This window comes from Pieris napi, chromosome Z (assembly GCF_905475465.1).
Source record: "Pieris napi chromosome Z, ilPieNapi1.2, whole genome shotgun sequence".
NCBI lineage: Eukaryota > Metazoa > Arthropoda > Insecta > Lepidoptera > Pieridae > Pieris > Pieris napi.
The window spans coordinates 8456831-8482869 of NC_062259.1; the positions used below are offsets into that span (position 1 = coordinate 8456831).

The following is a 26039-nucleotide window of genomic DNA, read 5'->3' on the forward strand; positions in this document are numbered from 1 at the left end:
AGTCCAAATTATGGATTTATAAACAAGAGTATGTTTTATTTATTCACCTTTAATATTTTTATTCTGTCCAGAATGGTTGTCACAATAGTTTGAAGTTTAAGTCGCCGTTGTCAAGTTGTTCAAACTTCAAATAAATACTTGTGTTATTTAATCGAAACGATTATATACATACATCTTCGAAATAAACATAAAACAGTAGTTCGGTAGTTCGGTTATCATTACTATTATAGATATCCTGCTTTGAACAAGTTGATTTTTATATAATAAAATTTCACAAAGTCTCGGTAAGTTAAAACCAATTACAAGTAGCATTATTTTTGTAATATTAATAATAATTTTATGATTCATTTGTCTTACCTCGGAAACTCATTCAAAAAATTACTTAAAATTTATTAGAAACTTGAAATTTGTCTATTTAATTATGTGGGAAATTTGGAAATTAGACGAAACGTTCACAGGCTTTAAAATTTAAATACGACCTTCATGAGTAAGAAAGGTCATATTAATAGTGTTTATATAATTTTCCTTTGTTATTCACGAAGTGCCAACGTGATTGTGTTCTATATATTATTCGTGCATTGCCCTCATTCATTTAGATGAAACAGTGTTGTTGGTCTTTTTATAGAATTTGCATGATTAAAATTTCGTTTGAATCAAAGGAGTGTGGTACTTTTATAGTTGTGTATTAAACATATTTACAAAAAAAATAATCTGTCCAATAAAGATAATGATAATAATTAATTAACTAGCTATTTTCAATCATCATGTGTACCTATGTGTACATAATATAACAATTCTTGTCACTTTGTCAGGCATTTTAACAACAATTAGGCCTTAATTTGTTTAGGTATCAACACCAACAATTAGTCATCATTTGCAAATAAATAACAATATTATCAAATAGTATTTGTTGTATAATTTAAAGATTTAAAAAGGATGAAATACCCTATTGATTTTTAGCTATTAAATTGATTCTAACTTTCAATAATGATATTGACATTTCTATTTATTTTTCATCTGTGTTACTATTTAGTACTACAATAATCTAACACTATATCATTATCTAGTTCAGCATCTTGCAGGCAGACTTTGTCTGTTTATAATTTTCATGACTGATGATAATATCATCATCCTTTGTTGCCCAAAGGACATGGTGAAATTATGAGCCTAAGACATGTTGTGAGATAAGATAACACACATAGAGAAATAAATAAAAACTCAGGGTTGAAAGTAACATGCTTAACCACAAGAAATACATTCTTGATTTTAAATGACTCTTCATAAGTAGCGAGGAGCTTTTGAAGGCATTAAACACATTTTCATATTATTTTCATGATTTATTTTATGATAACATATGTAAATATAAAAAAAAACATATTTTTCCTATGCATAATGCATGCATTAATTTATGATTACACCAAATGTGTGACACATTTCTTTGTTTAAAATTATTAAGGGCTTTGTTTTGTTTCAGTATTAATTAGTCATGAGCAAGCTATGCAGGCAAGTTTCCATAGAGTCACCTGGACAAGCTCTGAGGGAGTGTGTCTTTAGTTTCGATGTTCCAGTGCCTGATGTACCCATGTATGGAGCCAGAATAAGAGTTGTATATGCTGGAGCTTGTTATAGAGCTCATCGCACACGTTCTGCCTCAGTGTGTAGTACATCATCTGTGTCGTCAATTGGAAGTCTCTCTGGAGAATTTGAGGGGTTCGGTTTCCATTCAACCACTCCATCACATATTGGCTTCCGTGATGGTGCTCTGTTCCCGGGATATGAGGTAGCTGGAATTGTTGATGCTATTGGAAAAGCAGCTGAGACTGATGGCATTTGTGAAGGGGCTAGGATCGTCCTATATCCTTACGAGGGTGTACCACATGGGTATGCAGACTTTATTGTCGTTCCAGATTTTAAATGCCTTGTGCCAGTTCCAGATAGCTTGCCTTTGAGCGTAGCTGCAATGCTACCAACAGGCGCCTTATTGGCCACAAATACTGTATATACGGCAATTGATAGCCTGAACAAAATCATTGAAGGCCCTAATAGGAAGGATAAAGTGACAGTATTGATTGTTGGAACAGGTGGCTTAGCTCTTTGGGCTCTCCGTATTGCATCCCATTTGTTTAAACAAAGCCCACACCATTCGAAAATTAATATATCTGTTGCAACAATTAAAGATGAAGGCTTTGTCCTAGCCAAAGAAAGTGAAGAGTAAGTGTTCATTAATTATAAAATAATTTAGATTATTGTTTGTAATTTATAATAAGTTAGCATATTGTATGTTTAGGGTAAAAGTCGTACAATGGTCTGAAGATTTATATGAACGCCAATTGATCGAGCGCACAACAGATGCCTGTGGAGGGCCAGTTGATATTGTACTCAACTTTGGTACCACATCACGATCATTGCACCGTTCATTGCAATGTCTTGCTCCTGTAAGTAAGCAAATATAATTAATTTCTTAAAATTTGATATTGTTATCTTTAATTACACATCTTTTTCTTATATTACACACATTAGGGTGGCATGGTTCTTGTGACTGAGAATGTTGGTGAGAAATTGCTACCGAAATTTGCTAAGAAGGCAGAGGATATGAATGTTAGCATTGTTGTTGTGCCAAATGGCACAATTGAACAGTTAAGAGAACTAGTTCAGCTAGTTGCTAACGGCGAGGTAAGCTTGAACTATTAGTTAAGTTGAGAAAGAGTTAAGAATATTATATTATTTTAAATAGCATAATTATTTGTTGATTATATTAATATTACGTAGAATAGATGCAGAACAAAGCAAATGTTACCATACCTATAAGTAGAAAAATATTTAAATATTGCATGTTAATTTGTTTGTTCGAATTTAAGATGTTCACTGTTTTATGAAATTAATATTCAAATACCTTTTTTAGATTGAACCCCCACCACATTCAGTCTTTCCAGCGGATGAGGCACCGGAAGTTGTGAGAAAGCTTTGTAATTCTGAGATACAAGGTCGAGCGATTTTGAAATTCCACGATGTTGACTAAAATGTCTCCTCGTAACCAAATCAAAACAGTAATTGGTAACAATAGAAAAGTTGGTCATGATTCGGAAACAAAAATGCTACAAAGAACAATGTGTAGTATTCATTCAACAAAATATACATTACTATAGAATTTGAAAATTAAAATATGATTCTTTAGTTGCCATATATTTATGTGATTGGCGAATTATAATTGCCTATAATATAAGCCTATATTAACTGATTCTTAATATACAACAAATATACAAGATTTGTATTATGAGTAGCCAGTAGCCTTTAAGAAAACTGAGTTATAAAACGTTAGTATTGTGTTTGTTACTATGGTTATATAAAAATAATGGTAACTCGTAACAATTACCGGGACTAACTTAGTCTATGTTTTGTAAGAAGACCAAATATGTAGGTATAGTTATTTTCTAGAGCTCAAAACTATTAAGCCTAACAAGTTTGACAAACTGCAATTCATTGTAAGCTTCTTTAGGTCTACTTTGTGTGATATATCGCAGAATTAATGTTTATTGAGTCATGAAAATATTTACTTATATAAATAAGTATTCTATATATATTATACTAAAGATACGGTTAATGTAGCATGTAGTCATTAAGGATAAATGTAAAATTTAATTGAACTGATGAATAATTAACAAATGAGTATAAACAGCATGAGATAAATGTATGTTTGTATTTGTCCTTGTGAATCACGTATTATATATTTGAGTCAAAAAATTTAGATAAGATTAAGTCATTAGCACTCATGTAATATTCTTCAAGTGATAGTTGGTGCAATTTTTATGCAAGTTTATTTTTATCGACGAAGTACAGAAATAAAAGTATTTTTTAAATGTCTAGTCATATAATTCGAGTGAAAAAGTTATTCTTAATTTCCCTCAACTGATGTTACAAGTATTCATTTTACGTAGATATAGTCAAGTAGGTTACGAATTACAAAATTGGTATTTTGTGAAAATTATTTATTAATAAATGTATTTTTAAAAATTAAGTATTTTATTTCGAATCATAATTAGTTTCAGTCCAAATTTGTGATTGATTTCTTGTTGTGATTAACTGCTCGGAATTTTTTGAAAAGATACAAAGACTTGAGATTCTTCATCCCTTGCAAGGGAGACTTTGTTGTAACTTCACGATGTTTTGTTCCCCAGATGTCAATAACTGATCTTATTTCTTCATTGGTTCCCGCATGAAGTATAATTAAGACAGCCGAGGAACCAACCCCACCTTTCTTGATAGTTGCACTGGCTCCGCAAGATTTGATGGCTACATTGTCGACGTGTATATAATTTATCGTATAACCAGGAAAATAGTTCTCATATACATACACTTGACCTTCATTTATTGTCACTGGCCGATTTTCTACAACCGCTGAGTCCATGTGATTCAAACTTTGGTGCCATTCTCCAATTTCTAGTGGCATTTTAGTTTGTCCGCAGAAATTTCTACCGACCGCTAGTCTTAGCATAACCAGAATACAATACGTTAATCGATCCATTTACATACAAGACTGATTATATGGAAGTATCGAACACCTGCTCCTCATTGTTTGGAAACAATGCATAGCAAAAAAGTAATTTTCAAACTTCACTTAATCATTGTAACACGTTGAGAAAAACTATAAGCGAACGTTTATTATCATTTAACTTTGATTCAGCAAGTGAACTGAATTGCAGGCCTATCAAATAGTAGGTACTTAGTCTTGCCATAAATACTGAAACAAAGAGAAAAAAAAACGATTGCAAATATTTTTTTTTCTTTTACAGGGTGTTAGTTTAAAACATAAATATAAAACCATTTAAAATATAAAAAAACTTATTCGAAGTGGAGTCCACTGGCTGCAATACAATTATTTAAATGATGAGGCCAGTTATCAGTAGAAGCACGCACTCTTTTCATGGGAAAATTCTTCACTGCCAATTGTACGGATTGTTTTAGGGACTCCAAATTATCATGGCGTTTAGAGCAAGCCATACTCACTAAAACTGACCATAAATCATAATCCAGCGGAGTAAGATCGGGACTAGCCGGCCAGTTATCAGCTCTGATGAAGTACGAAACGTTCGTTTTCAACCAAGACTGCGTAGACCGAGCGTTATGACCCGGCGTCGAGTCTTGATGGAAGGACCATTCTTGGTTATTAAAAGGGCTTCACCACCTTCTCAAGAAGGGTATCTTGATACATTTGTGCCGATGTTTTGATACCTTTTTCACAAAAGTATAGCTGAGTCACTCTTTCATAACAGCTAATACCCCACCAAACCATCATTGAAGTCGGATAGTGCCCATGTTGCCCTCTGTCAACTATTCGGGAAGCTTCCTTAGAGTTTTGAGCATGAATACGGTCATTTTGTTTGTTAAAATGTTGCTCAATTGTAAAAAAAATCGCATCCGTTAACATAATTTTTCTGTGACCTCCCTTTGCGTACGGCTTCGATTTTAGTAGTAGTAGTTGTTTCGATTTTACCACCCTATTCTTTTTTAAATTATCAGTTAAGAAGGCTCTTATAGGCTACTAGACCTGTCATCTTTTAAAATACGTGACATGGTTCTAGGTGCAGGATTTCTTCGAATTTTTTCCCTTACTGCTTTGACCACCTTTTTCGTACGCACTCTACGTGGACGGCCAGATCTTTTACTCTCACACACAGAGGAGGTCTCATTGTAGGTAGGTACCTATTAATAGCCCGGTACACAAATATTTTACTAAGCGCATGGAGTTTTAAAAATTGCATTTGGCTCCATACCTACTTTGTGTAATGCAATCACAGGTTCTCTTTTTAACCCATTTTTAATATCGCAAAATATTGTACAATCAATAGGCGCCAAAATGAGTAAATTCAATAAACAATCATATAAAAATGACTGATTTCAAATTCAAATGTAATATTTTGTTTATTTTTTAATGTACCTAGGTAACACTGAAAATGTTTAGAACGGGCCAGTTAGAACTTAGAAACATTGCTAATGAAAACTTTTTTTGAATTTTAATTTTAGAACTCTTGTAACCTAATGTAGTATATTGCTAATTTCATTCATTTGTTTTTGTGAATTGGCGGCAAACATAACAGTATTTATGGCTAGACTTAGTATCAAAAGTACGTCTGTATCTGTTACACTAATATCTTTAACTAGGTGACTTTATTTATTAGTCAGTCTGAGTTTTCCAGATTGAACATTGTTGTAAAATGTTTTTATGAAAAATAATGGCATCAATGAATAATAAAAAATTTAGTATCAAACAGGGTACCGGAGCGAGTTTCATCAATACACCTCTAGACATAGATTTTCTGTTTATTATTTCTAAAACCAGGCATTCAGGAAAAACCAATACCCGATAAAGATTTATCGGTATTAAAACAAATCAATAACATAATGAATATATTTTACACATAATATCACCTCGACATCAAAACAATCTAAGAATACGCTTCAGAAAAAGGACAATAATAATTAATACATGAACAATTTAACATAGATTTTAATGTTATTGATATTATGAGTTCCATAAGACTATTTTTAAACCTAACATGTTCTACACATAAACAGTACAATGTAAAATTAATATCTTAGTTAAGATAAAGTCAGTTTTATTCGATATCGCAGGGATGACACAAGGCAACTGTTGTATCGTTAGCCATTCATTAATGGAATGCCGTCAACACAAGGACAATTATAAAGCTCATTTTGGCAAACACTTGTCGGAAGGTCACTAGAAGTAATGTTTGCGCTTTAAGTAAAAATATTTTGAACTTGTAAGATGAAGATGCCTTCGTCGATTACAAGAAAAGCAGAATACATGTTTCGAAAAGATTATACTAGAATTTTATATTTATATCAAGTCTTGTAATATAGGTAAAAGTGTATAACGAAGTCTTTTATAGGACGGAACTTTTGGACAATCTGTCTTACGGAACTCGAGAATAAGTATAGTACAAAATATCTACTAATGGCTCGATGCTGGAAGCTGGCTCGAAGTATACTGACGTGTGTTAGTCCATGGCGTCACACAAACATATGTTAACTGTAAAACTACGGTAAATATTGTTGCATGAGCAACATCTCACGTAAGGAAGTTAGTTTAAAACTGTATATAATTAATTATGCAATACGTCTATGATTTTATCAAAGTAGTTATTTAGGCCAATGATTTCTCGTTCTAAGGAAAAATAAGTTCAGGTATAATACAGTAGTTTTCAATACGAACGTTATCAAAAAAGTGGAAACACATATAGTATATGGCTCAAATCAATAATTACCTACTAAAAAATCTATAAAATTTAAGTAAATACCTAGTAGTTAAAATAATATTTGATTATAGTTTTAGATAAGATTAAGTATATTTTAAGCTACATGGTATAAAATAAGGCACTTACCATACTGTTACCAAAGTTATACAAACAAATATAATAACAATAATCGTACTAAAATTTGTAAAATTTAGAAAAAAATCGTGGATGTAATATATTAGAATACCTTTAATAACTGCAGACTTATAACAAACAAATTAAATTTTTATGATTTAGTAATTTTATAACGTAAAAAAACACGTACTCTTATACGTTTTTTTATAGTATAAACAATATTTATAATAATTTGTTTAATTCGATCGACCACAGAAACGAATAAAAACTATTAATATACCAATATCAAACTAACTTTGGCAACACTATCTCTACGAAAATAACTATGAAGAATTATAACAAACGTGCTTGCCGTGACAGCGAAATTTTTCTGAGTTTAAATTATATGCTAAAATAATACATGCAACACCATTAGTCTGCGTTGATTTCCGTATTAAATATGACATGACACACAAATAAATTAAAAAGTTACAAAGACATCACAGAGCCACGAAATAACCCGTAAATTTAGCATCATTATTAAGCTTTCGTATTGTGCACAAATTTGCCGTCGTCGATGACCTAATTATTGTTGCAATCGGCACTTTGTGCCATTGCCAGGAAATGGAATTCGGAATCAGGTATATAAAGTAGCTCATGTGTTGTTGTAAATACAACGATTGTAAAATTAATTTTAATACCTTTGATTTGGTTTAACTGCAAGAAGGAATGTTATAAAGTGCTCGGTGATAGATAAATTAAGTAATATCAAGTTGCCATAAGTATTAGTCTAATCTACATTAAATGTATAATTACCGACCCTACATAACTACACTAATATTACAATTTTTTTTCAAATACTCGTTTAATAATTCGTCAGATATAATGATAATAAGTTCGATTAAGGTATCGGTATCGGTAATTAGTGTAAGCATGGTAATTGACATTGCCTTTAATAATATTTTAATTTCGTATGTAAATTTCTTAAGTCTTATTTCATAATAGTCTAGATAATACACAATAGTTTTATAGAATACTAAAAATATTTTTTGATCCTCATTTTTAGTAAAAAATTTAGAATAATATTTAAAAATTTTATGAAGGTATTGCCGAGGCAATTTTAATATCACTTAGTTAAACAATATTTTAAAAGCATTTAACATCCTTGTATGTTTATTCTAATAAGGTTTAACAATTTTTGACATAATTTACGACTTAACAATTAAACATGAGTATGACAGATTTATAAAGGACGGATTTTAGAAAAATGTAATTATGAAAATTGTTCTGTAATTTTAAATTCTTCGACAATGTCAATTATCAATTGGTCAATATTTGAACACCTATAATATATAATTCACATTAAAATTCGCACACAGGATACTTTTAGCATTAATTTATATTATGGAAAACAGACATTGGAAGTCATATTTTTTATTTATTTAAAGAAAACAAATGACTATGATATAAATAATATTTTAGAAATATTCGAGATTCCCTATGTTAAAATACATTTGTTCGAGAACTGCTGCTTACAAAAGTTACAAGATAACCTAAAAGTTAAGTACAATGAATATTTTTATGCTAAAAGTGTCTTGTCTACGGAAGCCCAATTGGGCCACTTATAAAAATATAACATTATTTTTACATGTGTATAGTTGCCGCCGTGTATCTTGCCTCACCACGACGCCAGCTCCATTGCGATGGCCGATACTGTTACGAAATATAAACTTATTAGAAACTGTTATTTACATATAAAGTGTAAATTACTAATTTCCATAATCATATTTGACTTTGGTAAGCCTTGTTCAAGCAATGTAACATTTCTTTCCATATAACGAAGAAATTGATGAATTCAATGGGTCTGTGACAAACAGGCTTAGGGTCTCTTCACAATGTACGGATAAGTTCTACATAAGTTCCAAATTAGCTATTTATTACTTACTAGCTGACTTCGTTCCGCCTTAATAATAATATCGTTGTTACTTTAGTTAAACTTATTTTAGGATTTCATTAAGGTGATAACTTTTTTTGCAAATAGAGAAATGTTTTATTGCTTGCCATTGCAAAAGAAAAATGGCAGTTTTACACATTAGGCCTCTTCTCTCTATCGCCAATATTGCGATACTGCATGTTAAAGCACTTTCTGCTTTACAACATTTTTTGATAAGGTAACACATGTTTTCGATCAAGATCAAAGCCTGGTTATGCATCTCCTCATTTACCTCAAGTTCGGAATTTCTTGAAGTGACACGAATTCGACGTAAAATGATGCGTTGCTTTGTCAACAAATGTCACCACATGCCGTGTGCATTCGTAAAATTAATTAATTAATTTATTAATTGTTATTCGATAACTTATCCGATATTTTATTACTTATTCTGTTATTCGGAGTGGAGAAAAATCCATCAAAAAAGACATAACTAACATCGGTCCAGCCGATCTCGAGTTATAAGTGTTGTAACAAACACGACTTTCTTTTATATATATAGATTGGTAGGATAAACACTATTGTTGCGTTTCACGACTGTCAGATAGCGCTATTCGTCACATAAAGTACATCATAAGTTATGAGTCCGATGAATGTCAAATAGCAGTTTATCTTAAATAAAATGTATGTGTTGCATAGCTATTTGGTATTTTATCCATACATTGAGAAACAGACCCTTAGTCTATTTTTATGAGGTAGTTTCTTCGTGTTTATAGGTAGCCGATATTTGTGTCTATGCATGTTCGTTTATTGGTTTCCATAATCATATGTTTGTTAATTGCGTACGATAGACATTATTTTGGAAAAATTAAACTTCAACCTTCATCATTATTTACTAATCATAACGGAGGAGACAGAAAAATGCGTGAGCACCTATAATGTTTTTTTTTTAGATATCTCAAAAACTACTGAACTGATTTTAATCAAACTTGAGCTGCTCTCTAAGTTGAAATATGATCATTCCGAATGTGTAGCATATATTTTTGAATATTAAGCACACCCGCGTAGTAGCCTAATATATCCTTATACAAAAATCAAACGAACAAAATCCAAAAGCTAGATTTATAAGGAATACTAGTGGACCCGACAGACGTTGTCCTGCATGATATTTCAAGCGATTAGTAAAGCAAAGTATGAAAGTACCGACTGCAGCGCCATCTGGCGGGCTGACTTGTGAATCTAAACCATTCCCAGATCCCCTTGAACACACACAAAAAATTTCATCAAAATCGGTCCAGTCGTTTGAGAGAAGTTCAGTGACATACACACTCACAGAAGAATTATATATATAAAGATTACCCTGATAAGTATTTGACCGCTTCGTGTGTGTGGATTTTTGAAAGCGTAGAGAACCCATCCAGCAAAACTGCACAGCGAAATGACAATGACCAATGAGACCACTACACCACCGATTGTAGAGTGTTGCTTCGGAACCGGAACATCTGGTGTACCTTCAGTGTGCAATTTGCGTGCTTCTTCTGAAAAATACGTATTTTATCTATTGACTATTATTTTAGGGCAAGTAGGTCTACCAGGCCTTAAGACCTCAGGGTTAAGAACCACGTGCGTGAACTAATATTGGCATTTCAAACTTGGCAATACAGTTTTGCAATCACATAGTCAGATGTTCACTTATCAATGAGTTATATCCATTGTACCGAGTTGCAATACCGTTTTTCTATAAAATTAATCAGTTAACACTTGTGTGATTTATTTTGTAAAAAAGTAATTTATATTGACATATTCACAATAGTGATATTATATATATATATAGGTTTTTATTTTGATATTGAATGTGCGTTGCATAATGGGTCCATTTTTGTTTTTGAAGTGAAACTTCTTTAGAATCGTTGTGATTTCAAACTGGATGCAACGGAAAAAGCGACAGTAAAAAGAAACAGACGCATAAATTCGTAGGATTTAGCGTGGGAGAGAATGAGATGGGAAGAATTGTGCAGTGTATAAACTTTAAATTAGCGTGTATTTGATCATTTTCTGAATTAAAAAAACATAGATGTGCAAAAAATTAAATAAGTAATAATCATCAAATTTCGAACTTCGATTATTTTAGTTTTTAACAAATTAAAGATTGATATTGATATTAAACTTATAAATGAAAATTTAACATAGTCCTACATTTAGTTAGTGAAAAAAGTATAATTTACATATTATTCATTATAAAAACTTTGTTTTTGATGGTTTCACTTCTAGACATGAGTTTTTTGTATTTCTTTTGTGTAATATTTTTTCTTTTCATTATTTTTGTCTTAATATGCACGACAGCTTGAAAATTCCTTAGATTTAAACATAGAAACTTCGTAATTTATCTACTTTATTATATACTTACGTTGTTCATCCGAACGATTATCAGTCGTGTAGATTGTATTCTTGGTATCAGATGTGTGACTGACACGCGCTGGACAAGTTTTTTCATCTTTGATCGCGACAGCTTCACAATCTATTAATAAAAGTAATTATTAATCAAAAATATAATGAACTTATTAGCACATACAAAAGTCAGTATTAGGATATATTATAATACTTTCATATTGCCTTCTGTTTGCTTAATAAGTTTGTCAGAATGATAACTAAGACTATTCTAGATTGTTAATCAAACTTAAATCTGTTTTCAAGAGCTGTCAAACCCTTTTTTCTATTTGAACTTTGACATATTTGACAGCGCCCAAGCAGAGATTGCGACTCGACTATTTTTGTATATATACATTAAACAAATGTTAATATACATTAAATTATGTGAATAATATTTGGGAGTTTTTCGAGTATGTCCTACTTCCATTTAAAACTAGAAACTTTAAAAGTTTAAACTTTTACACCTTTGGATTAATTATTTACATTGAATTCAAAATATACTTACGATGCATAGCCCAGTCATGTTTAATTTTGTCTATTCCACTTGAACACTTATTAATGTTGGGGCACCATGAGCACTGGAAGGTACAAACATTAATAATTAAACGATGTCTGTTTAAAATAATAAAATCAAGCCTTAAACTGATACCATATAATATTCATTTTAAAGACACACAGAGCTCTCCCCTTTAAGTTGCTTTAAAAAAGAATAGGGATTTTGTCGTCGGTCAGACACAAGAGACAAACTATGCAGGCATCTACAATAAATTAAATAGGCGGCTTCACATCTGCCCGCTCTCACCACAATTAAAAAAACTGTTAAGGGACTGGCTTATGAACACACCTTACTCAAGAGTTGGAAATGCTACTGAGATCTAACATATAGTTACACATTCATACACATTACACTTATTCATTCACTCACATGCACCCACACACTTTCTCATGCCCTATACGCGTGCACGTGTGTGAGTGCAATAAATGCGGGTTGTTAAAAAATATGTATTAAACAATTAAGTATATGTTTGTGTGCTGGGAACCCTGACTCAGGTATTTTTTATATAAAAGGGTTCCGAAATCTTACACGTTGTAATGCATATCTACTTATAATAAAGACATTTTTTATTAACACTATAGCAGTAAAAATTCTTAGCCATTTTCAGGTTTTAAATGAAGTTATATTTCATGGCGAGACAGGTTCAAAATCTGAGGCCAAGTTCAAGAGTTGTAGCGCATTAGTTTTTTTCAATATATGGAATTTATTATATTTTGTTCATAGATAAAATATGAAAATGTAAACGATTTTAGACACCACTAGAAAAAAAGCAATATTACTTACGTTAAAGTGTGTTTCATGATTGGCGCAATCTTCACACGTGTCATAGACAAGACAAGTTGGTAAAGCGATCAGCATTAATATAGTGTGGTTAGATATTTCGTAGTTTTTGAACGATATACGATGGTACTCATAGATAGTCTTGTGTTTCACATCTGGAAATAATTATATTATGTAATCACTAAAAGGTAGACTAAACATAGTACTATTGTAAAATGAAAAAAAATAACGAAACCATGATATCAACCAGGATTTTTTTTACGAGAACAAAGGTCAAATAGGCTCATCTGATGTTAAATTATACTCATGGATACTTTTAATGGCAGAGGGCACGCCAGTGGGTACCGGCCTTTTAACAATTGGTGCGCTCTTTTCATAAAAGACCCTAAGTCAAGTTCAGAAATACTTCAGAGAGCAGCAGCTTTATGAGGTGTTAGCAGGTGGTGCTCGGCAAAAACTGCCTTAAAAAACGCTCAGTGGAACGACGGGCGTCGAAGTTATCTATAGTTTACGTTTTATTGTAAGACGGACCATGTTGCTAGATCCTTTTTTAGACATGTTGAAATCGAAAGAACAAGAACAGAAATTAGAAAAGTACATTTACTTGATCTGGAATAATGTTGTAACTTCTAGTATACAGCCGTTTAGACCTCCTTTTAAGTTATGACAGCACTATACATTTTATACATGCTTTATGGTAATATTTTTTTAATGTTATAAAAGACGAACTTTCCTAGCATCACTTTACGGGCTTGGAATTACTGATTCAGAATTTTATAAAAACGTATACGAGTGCCTTTTTAATATTTCATTTCATTCATCTGCTAACACCTCATAAATCACGACAGCATGTCAACTGCATTCAATAAAACAATACGATTTAAATATAAACTGTTTTAAATGTGTTTGAAAATAACTTGTTTTAATCATGCCAACCATGGTAATATTTTTAATATATTTACACACACATATATACAACCAGTTATTATTATATACATATTTATTATTATTGTGTTTATGCTTTGTTTATGCTCCTTGTCACTAACATTTTAAATAGCTAGAGTACATAAGTATTGTTTTAATTATATTATTTCTCCAATTTGGATTTATTTATTAACTTACGTAAGTACGTTTGGCCGGTGAGATAGGCATCACTTATGCCTACTTTGACTGGATGCTCCTTGTCACTAATATTTTGTATGGGGAATGGGACGTCTTTGTATACAAATGCAATATCTCCACTTTTATACAGGACAACGGCGAATGTGAAGGGATCACTGGAGTTTTCTTGCAATGTCACATTTTCCCAAAACACAACAAATTTCTCTCCTGAAACAATAAATAATACTCCGCTAAATAGACGCATCAATCAATTTTATTTTTATTTAACAATAAAAATAATATAAATAAATTAAAAAAAAAAATTATATAAAAAAAAATTATACGTAATTTTAAAACATATATTATTAACTCGAAAACTTTTATTAAATATATACAAGGCTACTCAATGATCGAGTAACAAAGTACAACAGAAAATAGCAAAAATTTGAAATAAACAGAATGAACGATCAGACAAAATATATTATCGTTTTTAGAGTTACTAAACGGGTTTATTTCAAATTTTAAACATCGCTGTCGCTTTCTTTGCAGTCGATGCTTTATCACGCCTATTCAGAAACTAACGCATATCCATGACATCTGACCCTATGGCTTTAAGTTTCAACAGATGGCGTAATGTGAATTAATAAGTATGTAATTAAGTAAGTATTCTCCATACTAGAATTTTCGTAAGAAATTTTACACAAGATGTTTTATCATGTATATATGGGACATCACAATTTTAAAGGTTTCTTCAAATACGAAATCTGACTTCTAAAGTTTTATCAATGTATAATGTTTATCATTTAATTACGCATTTACGATTTCCATTCACAAAGTGGAATGCAAGTTATGTAAAAGAAACATTCCTTCCAATAAATCAGATATCCACAGCATATGTATATTTCGTTATTCTCTTATGAGAAATCCTCGAAGCATTCCTGATGGGATATTCGTTTGTATTGTTTCGTTGCATACAATACAATGTTTATTAAATATGTTCTTACGTTGCACTTCACTTTAAGGTTCACAATTAAAACTTTATTTTGAATTGCTCAAATATTTTATATGTAATCCAACGAATTTCTAAATTTATTACAGTTTTCAGCAGACAAGTAGTTTGAGGAGAAGTTTCAAGAACAAGAATATGTTTCTTCCCAAATATATGTTCTACCAAATAATCAAATGAATTACCTATATCTCTGACAATTGCTTTTGGACCTAACAAATGAATAAAATAAAATAAAAATAAATAAAATATGTTTATTATGGAACATAAGATACATGTATCACTTATTCCAGGTAATTAAATTTGAATCTGTAGGCATCCCTACTCATCGGCAAAGAAGACAGAGGGTGTAGGCCGAGAGAAAAAGCCGGCGTAGAAAACTCTCGGTACCCTTTTAAAAAAAATGTCTTAATGTATCACGTTTCCGTGGGTTGTTTTATAAAGATATTTCTAGATTTAAATAGAAGAGATCGAAAGATAAGTCTTAGTTATAGAGATAGATTGCCTTCTAGCCTTAGGCTTAACCGAATTTTACGATTCCACTAACTAATTAATAGAAAGTGAGTTAACTCAATTTCAATAGTCGGAGCACCGTTGTGGGATTTGAGGTCGCTGCAATGCTAAATGCGTTTTCTGTTATGTAAAACTGTATCGTTTAAGGTATACAGTAATCATCGTGATATGGAAAAACTATTTAATTAAATTTAAGTAAATTAAATTAAATAGTTTATTAATAAGTGATTGCGACGCGTAATAAGAATGACATTAATTCGCGGTTTACGCACAATGTACTAAAATATCTCTTACCATCGTCGTATTGTTTTACCACACTGTCATTTCCAAGTGTTGTGTCAAAATTGGCCATCAATGGTGCTATATATTGTGTCGCAGCTAACCAATTATGTACGTGGTCACCTATGAATATAAAACCGCCAGTTGCAACGGTAATATTCTTCACAGGATTACCGTAGAACATGAAGTCAAAACTCAAATTGATAGTCTGAAAGAAGTATTATTTGTTATACAAATGCTTTCTTTAAATAGACAATATAGATTTGTAGTAACTATTATAGATATTAAGGATAGTTTTACTACAACCAGCAATAATTTTATTATCTGTATAAATATTTTAAATATCATTTATATTATAAATAATTTTAGTAAAATGCCAACGTGATTTTACTTACAGTAGCGCGTCGGTGTGAATTACTAAGAACTTCGTGTACATCCGCCTTTTGTTTTGTGATATTAGACCAGTATTCGTTGAAAAATTCAGTGTTACCCAAAAATGTACTATTGTAGAATACGTGGTGATCCTGAAAAGTATATTAGCAATGTAATTTTTTATTTTAATTTGCATGACATTTAATAATAATAATACAATGAGTGCTTCACATTTCTGAATCATAGATCATTTTACGATTATATCTAGTATGTAATATATTTTAATAAGTTGTTAGTCTCGTGCCAGTGAATTTTTAACCCCGCAAGTGCAATACTTGAACGCACTACCTGAGGATTCTCAAACAACGCCAACATTGATGAGTTGAACAAACTAAATCATCGGAGTGACAAAGGCATGATTTTTAATGTATTTAATTTTCGAATTTATTATTGCCTATCATTAAACATAAAAAAGTTCAATCATTTATTCATATAGGTAACACAATGTACACTTATGAACGTAAAAAAAGAAATATATATTAAATGCTTCTAATTTTACATTTGCCGGTTCTCAAATCAAGGGCGTAAAAAATAAAAAATATGTTTATTATGGAATATAAGATACAGGTATCACTTATTCTACGTCATACAATCATTTAATTTCGAACTTTGGTCACACATTGCGTCGGAGCGAGGAGAACCTAGAGAAGCTCATCGTTATTGGCAACACCGAAGGCAAAAGATCGCGAGGACGTTCGCCAACAGATCAAGTTAAAGACTTGTCACCCTCAAAAGTATCCACCGAATATTCTATACAAATAAGTGTAGGGCCGAAATTGGTGGAGGAAAATTATTCGTGCCAGATCCTACTTTACGACTATGATACTCAGATATAAGTTACCCAGAGAAAGATCATTAAAAAAATTAATTTAAAATTAATACTTACCAATTGTATATCGGTTAAATTGTTTTTGGCTTTGATAGTTTCAAGTGTGTCTTTGAAAACGTCAGCTGTATCTGGAATTCATAAAATAGGCGTCATTTGTTTATTCAAAATGATAAAATATTCTTTAGGGCAGTAAACTACATTCGGGAAAATAAATGGTACCGTCAGAACCAATTTTGATGATACCTCTGTCAAGATTAGTAAACGCTTTTGACCCGTTTAATTTTATTTCATATATTTGTACTCACCATCACCTGGTGTGATAGGCTCGCTCACAGTAGGTGTATTACTAGGAATTGTAACATGTAATATTCCGGTTCCATTGAAACCTAAGAGTGACGTGTGATTGGCATTCACAATTAATGCTGTTTCTGTAACATCAATAATAAAATTAATACTACCGAAGACAGTTTAAGGCAAAAATTTGCGCAGAGGAAAAATTTTCGCATTGCATAAAGCCAAGTCGCGCATCAAGTAAGCTTTGACATAAGGATAAATATAAATTAACAACGTTAAAAGTATAAAAATCGTTGTAAATGTTTTGTTTTTGTTACTATGTCAAAAACTCGGCTGTAGATTGAGGTTTTCCTTTATATAATTTAAGCATAAGAGATTTATTTATAGCCGCACCAACAAGGCCACACATAAGAAAAAAGAAATAAACAATATTTGGCCTCGATAATAGTTGCGGACACAAACATAATGCTTATGATATTTAAAATTAATATTAATATTCATTTTATTATTTAATTAAATTACAAAATATAGCAAAGCAACCCAAGAGAGTGATAACAGAATGCACTTCATATGATCAAATGGGCGGTGCCAAAAATATCAAGATCGTTCCGGTCTTGCAGTAGATTGCCTCAGTGACGCTTATAAGCTTAAAATCAATTAGGTTTTGAGAGACCTAATATAATGTGTTTCCCTCACTAATCTAAAGATCTCAAACCCTACAGAGGTTCGATTTTTTTTTACAGATAATATGTTTTTGGGTGGTTGAGGGTCAGTTTTGCTATTTGATACAATAATTTTCCCTAAACCGCCTGAGTAGAGTCCGCACAGAGGTTAGGTTAGGATGTCGCTGGAACGTCAGAGGGGAAGAGGATCTTCTGTAAAAGCCAGCAATTTGTGGGAAGTGGCACGGGAGCGCAGGAAGTTTTTCGGTTCGGTGAGCAAGACACGTTTTGGGTCGCAAAGCCAGCGGAGTGAGAGAATATCTCGAACCTGATTCTAATTTAATTTCTTTCGCATCTTTAACTACACACACAAATAACAATTTTGAATTGAATTTGATGATCAGCAAAAAAAGAGATCAAATTCAATGGGTGTCAGATAGCATCGCTTAGATCCAGCAATGCGCGATGTAAGCATAATTTATACTATACACAGCCAAACTGATAAAATAGAGTTCGAAGGGTTATTTAGACGGATACAGTAATATTCATCAAATCGTCGTGCACTATATGGCCTTAAGGGTTATCGCAAAATAAAAACTAACGCGCAAATTAATACGCGACTTCCCTCCGGTACATTAAAAAAAAATGCTGTGTATGCTTTGAGCTGCTTCCAAGGCTAGCACATGGCATGTATCCCACATGTTGTAGGAATATAGGAGATGATCCAAAACAAACAATGAGACTAAATGCAGAAATATCCATTTGCTCGTTTCGGGACTCTAACAATATCGTAATTTATAATAATTGGTCACGCTCAGCATAACAACACAATTATAGGAGTAATTTGCAAGAGTTGTCCATCGCCTTATTCAAGCACCTTATCAGCAATTATTATCGCCCATTGCTCTATTTAAGTTAAAAAATGTATAATACATTCTATAATATAATGCCAATGAAAAATATGTTACAAAACCAAATAATTCTTTTTGGGAAAACCGAAAACAAAGCGTAAATACGTGTCATATTATTAATATTTTTTACACCGTGCATTGACTTGAAAACTATAAAAATATTTCATAAAATTTTTAGTCTTCGTTCGAGCAACACGCAAAGTAGAGTAGTTTAGAATTTACTTTTACTTAGAATTTATTGCGATTGTTTCCTACAAGTATCGTTTTCTTGGATAACCTAGGTTTTGTAATAAGAATAAAACAACTCAATTTGCAGTAAAACAAATATGTAAATTCAAATAATACATTTAGAGATAGTCAACAATAATATTTTATGCAGCGTTCGTTAAATTGCAATACAGTTATAGATTTTGCGACGAATAAGAAAAAATATAATCCAGTATAACTGTAATAAATTCATGCATAGGAAATCTCGTCAAAGCAATCATTTCCCCTTTACGTGACACAACCAAAACGGATTTCATTTAGTGACGTTGCCTATTGTATCTTTTAGGGTATGCAAAAACCTTCGATAGCAAGTACAATTTAATTATAATGCGATTTGTATGATTTAATAAATTGAACAACGATGGCCTTAACCACAGGAAGATAAGATATTATGAACACGACATAAGGTAACTAATAATAACATATATTTCTATTTGATGACAAAGTATTAATAAATAATCTATAGTGCAGAACGCTCATGAAGTTTTAAAAAACTATATTTATACTAATATTCTAAGTCTCAAGAGTATGATTCTTTGGTAAAATGCGATAGTGTGAGCAATTACTCAAATTGAAAAAATCTTTTTGTTTTCGACAGTCGAGCAAGGCTATACAATAACGCTACTACTAAAAATAACGGAGCAAGTTTGAGTGCGTAGATAAACGGCAGGGAACGATTAGCTATAGTACAATATAATTGTATTTGGTCGTAAAAATACGATAAATATTTAAACAGTTTTATATTATAAAAAGAATATTACTCGTCACGTGGCTGTGGTACAACTAATGTTGCTTGATTGAGATCTTATGAAAGGCCTAAGAACATTGCGGATTTGTATAGTAGAAATCAACAGTTCTATGATAGTTGTTGATATTTAATGTCATAATAACAACGTAAATTTTAACTCCCTAACTAAAATGGATAATGTTATCAACAGTGGCGCCCAGCATGTCATTGAAGTGACATGCGTTTGTACATAATAATAACCACGCCTATTACGTACGTGTTCAAGGCACAACGCTAATTAACACTTATCACGACCGGGTGCCATCTTGATAAAACATTCTGCGTATGTTAGTCTGGTTAGCCCGGTAATATACAGATCACGGTTGCATAAACAACTCGTTGATGCTTAGGTATCCGCTGTTAAGAAGAAAGTAGTCTATGTATGTAACGTTGTTTTTTATAAAACTAAAGAAAGCGCAGGCTCAAATGATCGTAATTTTCTTTTAATTTTTTTGCGTTTTGCGATAAGATTTTTTTAAAACAATTATGAATTTTGAAGTTATACGAATTTTATTTCAGTTTTTGTGGTGTACTTTATACATGACACGGTTAAATAACATTTTATTATTCTGGATTACAACATGTGTAAACAAAAAGTATATAAAAGATATAGCAACTGTATAAATACTACGCTTTGTTTTCTTGAGAATCATTTGTTTTAAATTACCATGGCTTATGTTTTAATTGTAACCTTTAAATAACATACAAGTTACAAACAATAGTGTAATAAGTATATAGAATTCCCCATTTCTACAGTAATAACTTTTTTCAATTAAATAAGGGTGTTTCCTAAAGAGATCGAAAAGAAATCATTCAATTTTAAACAAAGCAAAACTTACTGTTTGAATCATGAGTGCCATTTTCAGGTGCTGCAGTAGGTGTGGGTAGTGATGTAGAGATAGTTGTGCTATCATTAGGTGTTAATGAGCTCAAGTTACTGCTATTGCTGGTTGTGGTACTCGTCATAGCAGTGTCTCGTCGGACTCTGTCATTTTGTAATAAAACTATGTCTCCTCGCTTAATGTTTTGCGTTAAAGGGCTATTTCCTACATCATATTTAGTTTGTTCTGGAAGAAACAAAATGTGATATTAAAGTTTGACAGACACAAATAAAAATAGTCATGTATATAAAAAAAAACAAGACAAATTTTTCTCAGTTCATTGTGAAAATCACAACCATTTTTATCCTATAATGTATCTAATAAAAACCAAGAATACTATTTTAAATTTTAACAATGTTAAAGGTAGGATATTATCAGTAATAATTAATAAATGTATACAGAAACATGCACAACAACAAGATAGCTCAAATTATAAATATTCAGAAGTAATATACATTATTATAACTCATTATTCTAAGGCACTTATTTGTGAATCTAAAATTAACTGGCAACAATTTGTATAAGTTGAAACAATTATTACTCATTTAATAGTAGTAATAATAGTCAACTCTTCCTGGACACATATTAAACCATCAATTAAGTCAAATTGTAGAGGCAGTCTCATTACTCCCGAGTCTATTTTAGGATGCAACTAAATATAGCAAGATATTAAAGTTCATTAATGCTATTTGCCTTAAACTTTCATGTAAATTATGCTTTTTGACTTAACACTATAGTATATTATAGCAACTAAGACCAAATTGTTACTAACTCTAACTAAAACTTATTATGGAAATAATGTGAAATTAAGAAGTTATAATTAAGATTAAAGTGAAACTATGAAAAAATAATTTGGAAGTTATCTGTAAATAAAGGCCTCTGCCCTCTATAGGTAAGAATCAGACACAAGACTTATAGTGTTGAATCTGACCCCCATACATTAAATATGATTTTGACATATGGGAGTTGTAGTTTAATCTGTTTATTTCTAATTCTTACTTTTGACTTTGTCTTACTCACTTTAATGAAAACTTAACTTTTGCCTTTTGATATAAAGACAAACTTCTTATAAGGAAAACAATTTTTTAATTAATGTTTCTATTCAATTTCTATAAAAATATTGAAACTTTCCTTATTCTATTGGTAATATTGTATTAACAGCAAATTTATTAATTTACAGTTGTGAGTCATTACAGTAGTGAGTTAATAAAAAAGACAATTAAGATAATATGAGCATTCATTACAAAAATATCAAGTTACCTAGAGCTCAGCATTTGTTCTATAAGTTTACATTTACATTACCAGAATGTTCTAAATCAAACACTTATGGTCAGACAATTTGTATAGAAAAATTATTATTGGAAATTCACTATATACACGCAAGTGAGAAAACAAATATTTTAGCACATTACTTATGTAAATATATATTAACTATAATTTTCTGACTATAAAAAGCAAAAACATTAAAAACAACGCTTTTCGGGTCCCGGTAAAAATATAAAATAACGGGATTTTTTTTGCTTAAACATACAGTTACAGTACATACCTGTGACAGCAAAGGTATAGGTAAGCACAAAAACAAAAAGTGTAATAAATCTTCTAGAAGTCTGCACTCTCATCGAATCCATTTTCATGGCGCAAATACGTTGAATCATGAACGCAAGCTTTACTATAATCTAAAACGTCATTTAATTACTAGTTTAATCTTTTTACATCTAATATTTTAATATTGACGTTATCCACGCTGGCGATGTTGATTGGTGACTGACGTAATGTTAAATTTCGAGTTTCGTTAATCGTAGTTCCAAATTCTGCAGACAATAAATGTTTGGAATTAATTTTGGCAGTTGACAGTGAAACATGGCAATTTAAATGACAGTACATAATTGACAATACGCTAGAACAGCTGCCATTCGGTTATAGGAAATGTCAATAAGTAAAAGACTATAACATGCTTGAGACAGACACATCACACAAGTCGTAGTAGGCAACTTCAGCCAAACCGATTCAAATTTCTATTTTCTAATAGGAATGACATTAGCTGATAGCTCTCGCTTACTTGTAACTCGGGTGACCATTCTCATACAACTGAGACATACTAATATTTTTACGATTTCTTTTAGCCTGAGATTTAACTGTTTAACTGTTAAATTGTTTTTGTTTGATTTAAATAAAAAAAATCTTTACATTACTCTTACTCTTACCTACTCTACTCTTTAGTATTTTTCATCTATAGGTATGCTTAATTTCAATCTACATAGACGACCTATACTTTTACTAATAACTGTTTTTTAATAATAAATATGAATCTTCATAATCAAAACGAAATAAAACCCTCAACACTTGAAAAACGATCAAAAGAGTCGTCACCTTAATGTTAACATGAATCTTATCAGAAGTTTTGCAATTTACTCGTGTTTCTTGCTATTTGGAATGCCCGGATTAAAATATTATTTGAATAACAAATACATACTATTTTACTTTTATCTATTATTATAAATACGACAAATAGATTTTTATGTTTTTTCAATCGTATTTGGTAAAAGATTTTACAATCAATAATATATTAGTATATTTCATTACGAGTGCGGAAAGCTTGTCATTGCAAAGAGTTCCGACAAATGTCTACCCGAGCCGAGGCGCAGCCGAAGGTGAGGGTTGACAGTCGGAACAAGTTGCAATGATGGTTCCGCACGTGTACTGAACGACTATTTTTAATACAGTTGCGAAAAAATTCAGCAATTTAATAAAATATTAAAACACAATAACCTCAACTAACTAATCAGTTATTTCTTATAAAAGGTATAATTCACATATTCATCGAAATTACAGTTTTTTTACTAACTGGGGAAGTTTTAGGTTGCATATTTACTGTTTGAGACAAACTATTATTAATTTCGTATGATTGTATATTTAATATATAATATAACAAACTAGCAAAGAACATTTTTGGAAAATCGCGCCAACTGTAAAAGAATATGAGCAGAGATTTTCGTTTTTTCTTCACCCATTCTGGGTAGGCAAAGGGAACTATGCCCATACAGCCAAATCTTCAGTAGAATTTTTTTTATTGATATGAAATTTAATGAGATGAAATGAAATGAAACCTAACCTAAAACTCATTGAATCAAATCATTAAATCTGATATTAAAACAAATGAGTAGCTTCTTTTTTGAAATATTTGCATGAATTATAAAAACTTCTATGATTTTTTTTAGTAAAAACTTCGTGGTTGTTTTTTTCTTTTTAATAGACATTATCTTGACAGTTGGGAAAGAAAACGCACTAGTTCGGAAAAGGTAAAGAAAAAGCACGAGTGTGTAATAGCCCACATCCCGAACGCTATACGTCCCTGCAATACGCCACTTTTTGAGCAACTGTATTAAAAAATACAATACATTTGTAATTCTTGAAATAAGTTTTTTTATTCATTTATAATTGAATAAGACAACAACGTATTCTAGACTACAGTCAGGCAAATTCTTGGTTACACTTAAGGTATGATACAGAAACGAGACGTAAACTATGATTCCCGTACACGTACTCGTACAATACATTTTAGAAGTATGGGAGTCAGTGTTAACGTCTCAATTTAGCGCCAACTATGACTGAGCCATAGTTAGTGCTAAGTCTCGACAGAATCTTAGTCTGGAGGACAGAAAATCAGTAGTAAAATTAGTAGTAGACAATCAGTGAGGACAGAAAAAAAATATTAGGACTTCTTTTGGTTTACAAAATTCTTTTCAATAGCACACTGGTTACAAATTATATGATATCCTTGTTTGACAGTTTATTGATCACACATTGAAGGAAAAAAATTTGAGGACACCGGCATGCTTTAGTCCCAAAAACGACGACTACTGATAGAAGGCTAGTCACCTACTAGCCTATTAAGAAAAAGGGAATACGAAACAGGTTCAGAAATCAGAGGCCAACACCAAGGAGTGTAGTACTGTTTTTTTTATTTTCTTATTCATTAAATAATAATAACAAACCCCGTTATTTCCAATTCTTAAAAATGTGTGTTATCTACATTTTTTTTTAAAAAGGTAACGGTCTCCTCCCGTTTTTTTCAAATTTCTCTATACATTCTTTCTCCATTCGCTTTCTGCTAACGCTTTTATATCTTCTATCCCCTTTTTTCTCTATTCATTTAATATTGTATCAAAATTTTCACCTCATAAATAAATAAAGTACTTATTTCTTAATTTACTTTAGTTCTATAGATATTAGATAAATAGAAATAGATAATATGATAATATGATAATAACGAACACTAAGCAAAATTTATGCTTTCAGCATTTGGCAAATATGAATATGTAATTGAATCGAAATGCAGTGTTTTTGTTCGGCCTCGATGGAATAAAGTAAACACACGTATATACAGTATACACTTCAAACCACAAAGTAATTACACGTACATGATCTAGCCCACTGCTCAGGACGTGATGCTTTTGTTAGATGATTGCAATTTTCGAAATTTAATTAATGAAATGCACAGCATTTCACATTAATAGTTTTTAAGAAAAAATTCTTTAAAATTTACCTGAAAGCTGTTAGAGGCCGTTTATAGGAGCGCGTTTGTACATTTATGTATTCATCATTATTGTTTTCGGCAAAACTGTTTTAACGGAAAATTTTTAGTAATTTAGAAAAACTAACCCCCCCCCCATATATTTCACGTTAATAAATCCTTAATGCAATGAACTAACTATAATAATGAAGTTTTAATCATAACTACTCATCTGAAACTATCGATTAACGTCTGAATGTTAAAAAATCAGCTTTTTATACACGCTACTTTGTTTTCATTTACTTCATATTCGCATTTGCCCTATATCCTTTTTGTATGGGGTCTCTTGCGCCCGCACATAATCGGATGCGCTTTCATGTGCCCGTATCAACAGAATGACGTCGTTCCTTAACGTCATCGAGTGTATAAAGGAAGATTGTAGTTGTGTAGGGTTGGCTTCGGGCGAGCCGCAGCGCACGCCTCCTTGTATCGATCGTGCGC

The 26039-nt window shown here is 31.4% G+C and overlaps 2 protein-coding genes across 2 annotated transcripts; one reads left to right on the top strand and one right to left on the bottom strand.

Annotated features, from left to right (window-relative positions):
* Positions 1–126: 126 nt before the first annotated feature.
* Positions 127–3283, top strand: LOC125062168. Its single transcript, XM_047667854.1, has 5 exons — positions 127–284; positions 1475–2211; positions 2288–2435; positions 2521–2673; positions 2903–3283. The coding sequence occupies exons 2-5, from the start codon at positions 1487–1489 to the stop codon at positions 3017–3019; spliced, it is 1143 nt and encodes a 380-aa protein (XP_047523810.1). The 5' UTR covers positions 127–284; positions 1475–1486; the 3' UTR covers positions 3020–3283.
* A 3109-nt stretch (positions 3284–6392) lies between these two features.
* On the bottom strand, positions 6393–22823 carry LOC125062325 (plexin domain-containing protein 2). The gene is made up of 12 exons (XM_047668159.1): positions 22572–22823; positions 20984–21211; positions 17529–17651; positions 17281–17351; positions 16358–16486; positions 15978–16170; positions 14186–14392; positions 13067–13218; positions 12233–12305; positions 11705–11815; positions 10657–10835; positions 6393–9080 (listed from the first exon to the last, which is right to left on the bottom strand). Exons 1-12 carry the CDS (start codon positions 22678–22680, stop codon positions 9012–9014), a joined length of 1644 nt encoding a protein of 547 aa, XP_047524115.1. The 5' UTR covers positions 22681–22823; the 3' UTR covers positions 6393–9011.
* Positions 22824–26039: the final 3216 nt, after the last annotated feature.

What these genes read in the sequence shown, in the direction of transcription:
- LOC125062168 (XM_047667854.1), top strand. Translation starts at nt 1,487, where the DNA reads ATGAGCAAGCTATGCAGGCAAGTTTCCATAGAGTCACCTGGACAAGCT. An exon ending in CTAGCCAAAGAAAGTGAAGA is followed by an intron (nt 2,212 to 2,287) that starts GTAAGTGTTCAT and finishes TTGTATGTTTAG; the next exon opens with GGTAAAAGTCGTACAATGGT. An exon ending in CATTGCAATGTCTTGCTCCT is followed by an intron (nt 2,436 to 2,520) that starts GTAAGTAAGCAA and finishes TACACACATTAG; the next exon opens with GGTGGCATGGTTCTTGTGAC.
- LOC125062325 (XM_047668159.1), bottom strand. Translation starts at nt 22,680, where the DNA reads ATGATTCAACGTATTTGCGCCATGAAAATGGATTCGATGAGAGTGCAG. An exon ending in ATTCACACCGACGCGCTACT is followed by an intron (nt 16,171 to 16,357) that starts GTAAGTAAAATC and finishes TACTTCTTTCAG; the next exon opens with ACTATCAATTTGAGTTTTGA. An exon ending in ACATGACTGGGCTATGCATC is followed by an intron (nt 11,816 to 12,232) that starts GTAAGTATATTT and finishes TTTTATTAATAG; the next exon opens with ATTGTGAAGCTGTCGCGATC.